Below are 10,356 nucleotides of genomic sequence, written 5' to 3' on the forward strand. Positions count from 1 at the left end.
AAGTTCGACGCAGATAAGGGACTAGGGCCCAGCTTGATGATCAGCAGTTCAATAGCTAATGATTTGATGAAATTAGAGGTGATCTTGATAAATATTCTCGGGTGGGTTGGCTGGAGTCTTTAGCGAAGACAGGGCTGAATGAAATGAGTGCCCTCTGCGCTGGAACCTTGGAGAATGACCACTATAAACCAAGATATAGTCTTTTTGAAAACTCTAAAGTATAATGTTAGCAATAATGGTTCTTCCTTAACCACGCTTTGCTTTAGTTAATTAAAATAGTCGATAACGCTTGATTAGCAGAAAGGCCTTAAATTTATACAATGAATGACACTCAGACTAGTATATGTATTTAGCAAGTATTGGCTTTCTCTGCAATATGAACTATATTACATTATATTAGTATTGTTGCTATAACGAAATAAAGTAGGTATCGTAGACACGTTAACAAGTGGGGATGACCATCGATGGAAACATCCAGCATCCTTGTGAATGTGGCGGCTTTCAGCGCAAGCGAGTGACAGGTAGTCGGAACTATGGTGGTGGGTGTATAAACCCCAAAGCACATGACTCGGAACATTAAGAGGAAGATATGCGGAAACGTGACCCAAATCATGTCTCGTTAACTCGGGGAAGATTTGACGATCGCGGGGTGTGGTTCCCTGCTGTCCCTAGAGAGCGAACGCATGGCGACTGCAGCTGCTGTTGGACCTTCAGAGAAGCAGCCAGCGAGAGTGGTAAAGATAGTACGACACTTGCTGTGGAATCCCAGTGACAAAGAGCTACATGGACAGGCGGAGATACGAAACCTCTTAGTTTAGACGGAAGTCTCTTTGCGGCCAGCGCCATCAGCGCCATCAGCGTAGTCGCGAGTCGAGCCGCTCCTCCTAGGACCAAAGAATCCGCGCCGTCTCTGTTCCCGTCCACTGTAGCCTGTGTCCTTGCGAATGGTTCCACCAATGCAGTACAATAAGCTGGCAAGGAAGAGACAGACCGTAGCAGTCCACATGAAGGCGAAGGCTTTGACACCGAGGTGCGCTTTCTGACCGTTACGGTTGAACTTGTCGCGGCCTTCCACATAAGCAGCACTGGTTGACGGGTTAGCGCATTGCAAGATATAAGACATCCACCGCGTGTCCAAGTGAACTTACGTCATGAGAGCGGTAGTGATAGTCTGGAAGGTCAATGCAATCAAGCCCAAGAATGAGGACACGAAGCTTCCGATGCGAGTGCACAGGGCCAGAAGACCGATGAAGAGCGAGAGCACCGCAAAGAAGAGCCCGATAAGCATGAAGGCAAACATGAAGCGGGTCATCAGGTAGTAGTGATTCGTTCTGGAGTCAAGTTAGCAATCATCGACCCTATATGACCGTTAGGAGCCATAATTACCCGATAAATGCATGCGGGACATTGGTCTTGGTGTGGAAGTTATGCTTGCTGGGAGGATCCAATGGGAATGCTGGATGAGATGAGCCGCAGACGCTGTGGCCATGAACATTGACCCGGCAGATGCTCCAGAACGTCCATCTTGATTCTGTAGGCGCCCCAGGGATATTGGCAGTATGCGCCTGGAGGAAGTAGATTTCGTTCAGCGGCCTGTGGTTATTCGCACCACCCAGCAGGGTGAGGAACATCAGCAGCAGCGCACCCGCTGTCAGGAAGAGCCCCAGGAAACCCAGGATTGGTCCTGGAGGAGGATGCGATTAGTTTGCCGTGGGACATGAATTGGATTGGATAGGATAAGGGACCCTGAAGTAATGTACTTACTGCCTACAGCCATTGTGATCTAGGCGAAATGATCCGAGGGGACGATAAAGAGAGAGGATTCCACTGCAAGCTCGGATGAAGCGTAGGGATGGCAATGGCAGGAGGCAGTCGCTAGATACCGACCTGGTGTCAAAGAACGCTCAGTGTGGAATTGTCCGGACACGTCCGGCTGAGGAGAATGGAGGGTGATATAAGTGTGAGCCCAAAGCTGTCTCATCCTGGGCGACAGACAGTCTGGGGGGTGGGATGGGGGGCGACGTCATCTTTTCGCAGCGCACCAAAGAGCGTCGTGATGGTAGTGTAGTACTCAGACCAAGTTGCATCTACCATCAGAACTAAACTACATAAAATGATGTACACCACATCATCATGTTCTGCTCCACGTTGAGTTTTAAGGTTAACTCGAGTGCTCTAGCCGTCTCTGGTGTAGCTGCCACCGGTTTATGATCGCTCAATGGCCCGTTCATCGTGCCTCTTGGCGACTCCATGGATTGTCGTGACGTCGGCCAAATCACGATGCCATCGCGCTCCAATTTCTGCTGCTGAGCCTCGGGGACCTCCTCTGATCTCATCTGAATTGGCCATTTGTGCTACATCTGTTTCCGGTTTAGATCTCTCGACCTTGGTTCACCGAACAGGCTGTCCCTTTGCGGCAACTTGGTTCCTATCATCTTCCCTGGGAACGTGGGCCAATAAGGCTGACGATTTAAGCGGTGCAGCCGCGAGTCTTCAGCCCTGCTCGTCACTATCCTACGTGGAGACTGTCTGACAGATCATCATGGCGACCTGGGCATACCCACCTCTTGCTCCAGAGCAGTTGAAGCGGGAAGAAGACAGTGCGTTGGTACGCCTACCATCAGAACAGGCAGATCCAGCACTTGCGTCAGGGCTTGTGGTGCTAACAAAAACTTGTACTAGGCCAAAGAGCTCCAGTGGCTTTTATCATCGCTGCAAGAGTCTCTAGCGTCCCTGAGAGAGGGCCTGCAAGAGTGCAGGGCACTTTTGGCTCCGAAGGAACCGGGTTCGACCCTCGTGCTCTCGTCGCCGCGGTCAGAAAGCCTCAAAGGCTTCGTAACCCGGGTAGGGACTAAGGTCATCAAAGGAGTAGGTCTCTCAAACCCGCAGAGCCTGTCGAATATGTTTGTCACTGCTGCGCCCCAAATTCTGGATGGGACAGAGAGACTTCCTCTCTGAGATCGCTTTCCCAGTGTCACATCCTTCTTGCACCAATATGGTTTCATGATCACAGACAATGTACTAAGCTAAATATACGTATAAAGGATATCCAGCTGCGGTTAGCTTCTCTCCCGCCCCCGCGGGGTGCTACGAGCACGCGCTTATGTCTTTCCACTGTCCCGGGTGCCCCTGAGCTGGTGTTGCGTCAACTGGCCTCGGTACGCGATTCTATCAATCAAAGTCTCGATGTGGTCGACGTTGGCACTTATACGGGCGATCCACACAATGCGAATTTCATATCTGGCCAATTGCACCTTCTCAGGGAGAACGTTGCAGAAGCATGTCTTGCCTTGAAGGGCGAGACAGATGAAGTCAAGGGGAAATGGTGGGAAACCAATGTGGATGAAAATGTAAGCGTCTTCCTTTTCATCACAGCTACTTTAAAAACTAGCCACTGATAGAACGCGCCAAGGCGTTCGATCCTCCATTGCCACCATATGTGTCCTTTCATCTTGTGATCGAGGAGGCAGCATTGGTCCTGTACATTAGGACCTTAGAACCCACTTCTGCCTCCAACACCCCTGCGTCTTTCACGCCCGATATATCCATAAGCGGATTTTCGATCCGTGAAAGACTGTTTGGACCCCGACTGCCTCCCCACGACGAGGCGGGCCAGGTCTTTATATGGAAAGGGCAGGAGGTCAAGGTTAAAGAAAAGATCCGTGTGGAGAGTCAAGATCCCAGTCTGATGTCTGCAATGTCTAAGATAACTGCCCTGCAGCATGAAGTCCAGAAATGGATTGCAGCAGTCAATGTGGTTATGGGCCAGGATGATTCAGTGAACGAAGAATGAGCATGCTGCGTTCCACCAACCATTGGATACTCTCACTGTTTACTTTGTCCTCGCTCGATTGACTTAGCAGGTCTGACCCCTATTGCCTTCGTATTCTAACCAGGGTTTACACCAGCAGAAGTACTATTTCTACCCAAACTTCAGGATGAGACACTCTATTGCATACTTATGATTTTTCTAGTATCAAAACTATTTTGGTTACCGTTTAGATCACTCCCAGGGCGCACATAACCTCGCTGATTGCTCACAACCCGTATTCCATTTCTCATGAAATCGACTGTGTAATGCGTGTGGCCAAATACCCAGATCTTGACATCACCCGGAATCTGCCCCAAAACATCACTAGCAAATGCGAATCTCCAGGGACTCTCTCCGTGCTGCGGATTGGAAGTTCCTTGCAGACAAGGCGCATGATGGGTCACCACCAGAACAGATCGTGTCTGAATCTGTTCTTCTTCCGCCTTTGCATTTTCATTCCGTATTGACTCAATTTCCTGTCCCAGCCAGGAGAAATCCGAATCATGAGCTGCATTATGCTCATCCACCGTCCAGCCTTCGATATTCTTATAATCCTTTATTTTCGACCGGACAATATCCCTGGACTGGTCCGGAACTTTAGACCAAAGCGTGCAACCCAATAGAGTAACATGAGAGCCCGGGATATCAAAACGCCTCTGACGCAGGAGGACAAGACGCCCATTCAAACAGGATTCCCGTTCAAGCCGTCTAGCCTTTTCGATACCGGCTGCCACAGACGCCTTGTAGAATTCATGATTTCCAAGAACAAGAAAGACCAATTCGAAACGGTCCGTTTGGTTCTTGATAAATTCGCGATATTGTTCATAGTCCGCTAAGTACCCAACGTCGCCTGCCAGAATGAGATATCTAGCGCAGGCTGGGATTTCGAATTGTGAATATTGTTCGTTAAGTTCTAGGTGCAAGTCAGATAGGATCTGAAATGAGACCAGGGACCTGTTTGATGATGGAGGTGGTGTTCCTTGGATTACTGTCTCAGTCGCCATTGGTGTATCTCTGGAGAGGATTGTTCCTAGTAGTTATTAGGCTGATGAACGACTGAGCGGTTCGGCTTCTGGTGAGATCAATGCAGATCAAAACGATTAAGCTCCCATTGCCAAGACTGAATTGGCGGAACTTTATCAAGGACCCATTTGTACTATATTGTCCCCCTTGGAATAGACACCAGGAGAGATTCTTCTCGAGGTAAAAAAAAGTGATGAATAAATCACAGAAATGTCTATACAGCAAACTAAAGAGTCAAACTGGCTGATTGGCGCGTATTATCAGGGGCAAGCGGAGGGTTCTCAAGCCAGCCAATCAGAACCCGCTGATTGTGATAGACAAAATGTCTTGGCGAAAGTTTTCCTGAAGAGCTCTCTTCGGTGGCAAGCAGGGGAGTTCCTTTCCACCAACATCCTCATTCAACAGTTTTTGGAGTGAGAAGGGAAGGTATCAGGATGCTCTCCCGACCTCCAGCATCCCAGGCCTGCCGGGTTAGCTCTCGCGAGTTGTTGCAAGCGCTTGTGCAGAACTCGACGCAGCCTGCATCCCGACAATTGCTCCGACACGGGACTGCGAGCTTGGTAACTCCGCGCTCTAGGCCATCAGTTGCGCGAAGGACGTTTTCGTCTTGCCTTGTTTCGGATTCGAAGACAAACGCTGTTCGTTCGAGCTCCACGAAATGGCAAATTGGAAAGCGATGCGCGTCGACTGTAGCCGCCGACAAAAAAGATCAGATTTACGCGCTCATCGATAAGATCAACGACCACGAGGGGCAATTGGCCGAGCTTCTGTTCGAACTCGATCTGATCGACGATCACCATGGCGTTCTCAACCTCGAGGGACCGGAGTTGGACGATGTCTTCAGTCAGACTATTGGCCACCGGAGCCAACAGGTGCTGGAGGACCGGGTGAGAATGGCGAGACAGGAGTTCGGGGAGACGTTGCCCGAAGGTCATTTGAATGATCGTGAACTTGAGCTATATGCACGACTTTACGGGCAGCCGATTATCGAATCTCAGGCCTTGGAGGAAGAGGTAGAGGACGAAAAAGAACCCGATCGTTTGTATCGGGAAAGCGTCGACGGGGATCTGGAAGAGGTTGAATTCGAACAGGTCGAAGCAGAGGATGATATTCCGGTTGTTTATGATATGGAGGCTCCACAGCCAGAAGAGGAGACACTTGTTATGACTCGTGCGAGGGAGATTGCTGAACAACTGGGAGGAGAGGTCATGCTGGAGCAATTCGCTCAGGAAGCCGTCCCGGACCCTACGTCTAGACTACACCCTGCGACTGAAGCAGGGAAATTCTCGACAGACCCGAGCACTATCTTTCTTCCGAAGGATACGGTGACCGGACCGATTTCTGCCATCTTGTCCAACTTCTCCAACAAGCACATTTCTGAGGTCGCTCATCGTACTTTTGGTGGACAACGGCTTCCGCACTCCACGACCACCCCACCCGCACGAGCACAGCTACCGCAACTGCCCATTCCGCTTGAAGCCTCTCAAAACCACATGAGTGAAATGGAGGCGAACGCATACATTGCTGCTTTATACCCCGGCGTCTACGCTACCACTCTGAGTATCTTGGTTGAAGTTCGAAAGCGCCTGGGAAGCGATTGGATACGGCGCCTGATCACCCAAGAGGGAGGTCCACGAGTACTGGATGCTGGCGGTGGCGGTGCGGGAATTCTGGCCTGGAGGGAGGTTCTTCGCGCGGAATACGAGTTGATGGTCCCTGACCATCCGAAGGAAGAGCCCGTTCCTCTGGGTAAAGCCACTGTGGTCACCGCCTCCGACAGTCTGCGAACTCGTGCTAGTATTATGCTTGAAAACACGACGTTCCTCCCGAGATTGCCGGACTATGTCCATGTTCGAGATACTCCTACTCTGGATGATGAGAGAGCGCCTCCTAAACGAAAACAATACGATATAATCATTGCACCCCATACTCTCCTTGGTATCGACGAAGGTTATTTGCGGAAGGAACAGGTTGAGAACCTGTGGTCTTTGCTCAACCCTGACGGGGGAGTCTTGATCCTCTTCGAAAAGGGTCACCAAAGGGGCTTCGAGGCCGTCGCTGGTGCTCGTGATATGCTTCTGGAACGACACATCTCGAGCCCTGGTTCTCGGGAATATGAGAATCTTACAGAGTCTTCCGACGAAGAAAGATACGTGAAGAAGGAGACGGGAATGATTATCGCACCCTGCACGAATCACCAGAAGTGCCCTATGTACCTGGTCCCAGGTCAGGCCAAGGGCCGAAGGGACTACTGCCGTTTCGAACAAAGATATATCAGACCCAATTTCCTACAGCGTATTATTGGTGCAAAGGACCGCAACCATGAGGATGTGCAATTCAGCTACATCGCCGTCCAGCGTGGTATTGACCTGCGCGAGACCCACAATATCGTGCAGGGGCCCGAAGCGACTGATGCGGCATTTGCTGGATTTGAGCATCTGCAAGATGAGGCAGAACCCGTCGAGAAGCTTGAATCAGTCGCAGCCTCGAGCGGATCAGCCACGGAAGGCGAAATACCCTTCAACCCCCTTACCCTACCGCGTACTGTTTTCCCTCCCATGAAGCGCCGTGGACATGTCATTTTCGATTTATGCACTTCGGCTGGTAAGATCGAACGTTGGACTGTCCCTCGCTCTTTCAGCCGCCAGGCCTACCGTGATGCTCGTAAGGCGCACTGGGGAGACCTGTGGGCGCTGGGTGCGAAGACTCGGATTCCCCGCAACCTGAACCTCGGAGACAGAAGCGGAGAGGGCAAGAAGGAGAGACTAGAACGGCGAGCTGCTGCCAGAGCAGCGATGCGGGAAGAAGGTGATGACGATGGTCTGGCTGCATTCATGGAGGGTAAGGCAGACGAAGAGATTGTTGCCCCTACACGGAAGAAGGGCCAGACGATCCCCAGTTGGAAGAAACATGCCGACAAGAAGAAGGTCCGGCAAGCCTTCAAGCAGCAGTCGTCCAAGCAATTCGAAGCACAAACGGAGGTTTAAAAAGGGAGCATTAGTTATGACCAGGTCTCATTATCTGAAATACCCTGCGGCGCATTGATTCGGGTTCTGTTAACGGATATCTCATCTCTCACCTCTCAGCTATGGTCAAGGGATCTGGAAAAAATGAAAAGGATAGCAGGCGTTGTATAGCTATTAGAAAATCTGTATAATATGATGTAACCATTTGCATGTATAGTATTTCACGTTAAAAATTCTCCAATTCCTAACTCTCTCTGATACCTCCAGAGACGCTTTGCTCTAGTATCTCAGCAGGAGATCCGTCTCATCTCACTCGTATAGGAGTATCCGCAAGTCCCGTGGCCCTCCCTGGAGCATCTGTGTCCACCAGAAGATGAATCAGGGATTGAGTGGCCCGTGTGAAGTTGATGCCTTCACACTGGGAACTTCAGCGTGATATTAATTCAGCACCTCCTTAGAGGATAATGCGATTTCACGCAACATGGCGGCTCTCTATCCGGTCTTCTCGTAGAGATTCCTGAACTGGGAAAGCAGGCTGCGCGAGCGCAAGCCCTTCCTGAGGGTACGAGAGACCACTTATTCGGGCCCATGATCTGTCTCGATGACGCCCGTCCAGCAATACCATCCCGTGAGGCAGTTTTCGTGAACCTTTCGCTGTAAAGGAAGCCCGGAGCTTTCCTCCATAGTACACAATCTTCTCCATTGTCAATCGGCCCATCACTTCACTGAGCAGCCATACTCTTCCTCAATTCGCGCTCTCTCTGTCGACTCTGCAACTCCAGACGTTCCACCGCATATTTCAATCGTTCCTTCTTCTGGATGAGCTTCCTCAGTTCCGCCGCCTTGCTTCCTCCATCGCTCATTAACCGACGGCTCTGGAGCTTGGCACTCTGACCCTGGCTGTTATTCGCGGACAAGTGGCCCTCATTGGAGGACAATCGGCCTTCTTGGAGCTCGCATTTGGCTTTGAGAGACTGTTCGCGACGGGCTAAGCGGTCGACGTGCTTGGAGGCAACGTGTAGAAGGTGTGTGATGCTGGGTGTAATTTCGTCGAGGAGGGATTGTTGCGCTTCGCGCAGGGTTGGTTCCGGGAGAAGTTCGAAGTGCTGTAGTGGAACATTAGGAACGAAACTGGAATTGGAATATTATGGGGCCCGTTGGAAAAGACTCACTCTTGTTGTCTGCAGAACCTTTGATAATCTGGGGAAGTCGTTTACGCCATTATCGAGTATATTGATGGATGAATCAAGCAGCTGCAAGGATGATCGGAGAGAGGAGACTGAAGATGATAAGGAGGCGGCCATGTTGAGAAACAGCTGAATTCACTACCTTAGAAGAAGAAGATTTCGTGGTGAGAGGTATACTTGCACTGAGCAAGTTCAAAAGAACGATACTCTCTATCGTCCTCACTGTTTACACCGCGGAGGGGCAGATCGGACAGCCGCTTAAAGCGGCAAGGAGCCTCGCTTGAGGCGGCAACGGGCTGGGAAGTTCCGGCTCCGGGCCAAACCTCGCTCCTCCGTTTGTCCTGCTACCGCATCTCCCATCAGCTCCAGCATCCTCCACTCCCTCCGCATTTCAGAAGCAATTACGATCAAATACCTTCTGTCAAAATGTCTCTCCTCGGAAAGAAGTGGCCGACCCCTGTCGGTGAGTCGCCCCCCATGATCTACACGCGCCGCAATGGGTGGTCGGGAGAAAGAAACTGACAGGAGACTTCTACTACAGCCAAGCCTATGGCTCCTTTCTTCGTTGCCGGTATGCGAATCTCCCTATCTGATGTCTTTCAGGCGATATAAGCGCAGCAGCTTGAGCGGAAAATAGACTCAATTGAGGAAGATGGTGATGATGGAATGACTGACACTGTATTAGGCCTCATCATGATGTACGCCATCAACTCGGCCGCCAACGCTCTGCCTCCTCGTGAGTCACACCCTCTTTGAATTCGTCTTTTTTCTATTAGGTCAACGGACCATGCGTCTATTGTCCCTTCGATATTGCGGTTAGAATCGATGTGAGCTGGGAACGTTTGCTAACCCGACATTAACCGCAGCCCCGAAGAAGGAGGAGTCGCACTAAACGCGACAACGAGAGCTTGATTCTTGATCACGATCTGACAAGAAGGGATATCCATGGTTATTGATTAAGTCCTGGGTGGCCCTCGGTGTGGGCGTCGAGTTGGTTGCAATGCGATTACTTTGTACAAAACATAGATATTTGCATCCAATACTATTCGACAATATAAGCAACTGCACCACCATTTTGAAATTCCGGATATTTATTCATTTGATCTTTCTGCTTGTCCTGCTCACTTCGCCGCGATATACGGCGGACTCCTACGTAACTCTGGCAACTTCACATCCCGCCTCAGGTCAAGACGTGATATTGTAGAGTGTCTAATTGCTCACAAGTCCTGTAAATACACTCATATCACTCAGTCGTTTCGAGAAATACTACCTTTGAAAGAAAGAAAGTAGTTGTCGGGACACTTACTGTAGACGATATGATATGAGTTCAACCCATGACAATGATACGTCAAATAGTTTAATAAGCGAT

General features: G+C 50.4%; 6 protein-coding genes across 6 annotated transcripts; 3 read left to right on the forward strand and 3 right to left on the reverse strand.

Annotated features, from left to right (window-relative positions):
• Positions 1–314: 314 nt before the first annotated feature.
• On the reverse strand, positions 315–2,106 carry C8Q69DRAFT_456021 (actin cortical patch protein Sur7). The gene is made up of 4 exons (XM_028629805.1): positions 1,765–2,106; positions 1,387–1,684; positions 1,149–1,331; positions 315–1,085 (listed from the first exon to the last, which is right to left on the reverse strand). The coding sequence occupies exons 1-4, from the start codon at positions 1,775–1,777 to the stop codon at positions 815–817; spliced, it is 765 nt and encodes a 254-aa protein (XP_028487226.1). The 5' UTR covers positions 1,778–2,106; the 3' UTR covers positions 315–814.
• On the forward strand, positions 2,107–3,958 carry C8Q69DRAFT_456024 (RAVE subunit 2/Rogdi). The gene is made up of 4 exons (XM_028629806.1): positions 2,107–2,608; positions 2,683–2,868; positions 3,045–3,350; positions 3,413–3,958. Exons 1-4 carry the CDS (start codon positions 2,543–2,545, stop codon positions 3,791–3,793), a joined length of 939 nt encoding a protein of 312 aa, XP_028487227.1. The 5' UTR covers positions 2,107–2,542; the 3' UTR covers positions 3,794–3,958.
• On the reverse strand, positions 3,949–5,102 carry C8Q69DRAFT_490314 (Metallo-dependent phosphatase-like protein; the record flags this gene model as incomplete). Its single annotated transcript, XM_028632121.1, has 1 exon — positions 3,949–5,102. Exon 1 carries the CDS (start codon positions 4,813–4,815, stop codon positions 3,949–3,951), a length of 867 nt encoding a protein of 288 aa, XP_028487228.1. The 5' UTR covers positions 4,816–5,102.
• On the forward strand, positions 5,103–7,996 carry C8Q69DRAFT_456029 (37S ribosomal protein Rsm22). Its single transcript, XM_028629807.1, has one exon. The coding sequence runs from the start codon at positions 5,269–5,271 to the stop codon at positions 7,819–7,821; it is 2,553 nt and encodes an 850-aa protein (XP_028487229.1). The 5' UTR covers positions 5,103–5,268; the 3' UTR covers positions 7,822–7,996.
• A 175-nt stretch (positions 7,997–8,171) lies between these two features.
• C8Q69DRAFT_141654 (putative mitotic spindle biogenesis protein Spc19) lies at positions 8,172–9,218 on the reverse strand. The gene is made up of 2 exons (XM_028625439.1): positions 8,973–9,218; positions 8,172–8,906 (listed from the first exon to the last, which is right to left on the reverse strand). Exons 1-2 carry the CDS (start codon positions 9,102–9,104, stop codon positions 8,523–8,525), a joined length of 516 nt encoding a protein of 171 aa, XP_028487230.1. The 5' UTR covers positions 9,105–9,218; the 3' UTR covers positions 8,172–8,522.
• Positions 9,219–9,277: 59 nt separating this feature from the next.
• On the forward strand, positions 9,278–10,259 carry C8Q69DRAFT_525256 (hypothetical protein; the record flags this gene model as incomplete). The annotated part of the gene is made up of 4 exons (XM_028633600.1): positions 9,278–9,450; positions 9,529–9,558; positions 9,673–9,723; positions 9,854–10,259. Coding segments are annotated over 4 exons (300 nt in total), but the record flags the coding sequence as incomplete, so codon positions are not given.
• Between the last annotated feature and the right edge of the window lie 97 nt (positions 10,260–10,356).

Source organism: Paecilomyces variotii (assembly GCF_004022145.1).
Source record: "Paecilomyces variotii strain CBS 101075 chromosome Unknown C8Q69scaffold_2, whole genome shotgun sequence".
Classification (NCBI taxonomy): domain Eukaryota; kingdom Fungi; phylum Ascomycota; class Eurotiomycetes; order Eurotiales; family Thermoascaceae; genus Paecilomyces; species Paecilomyces variotii.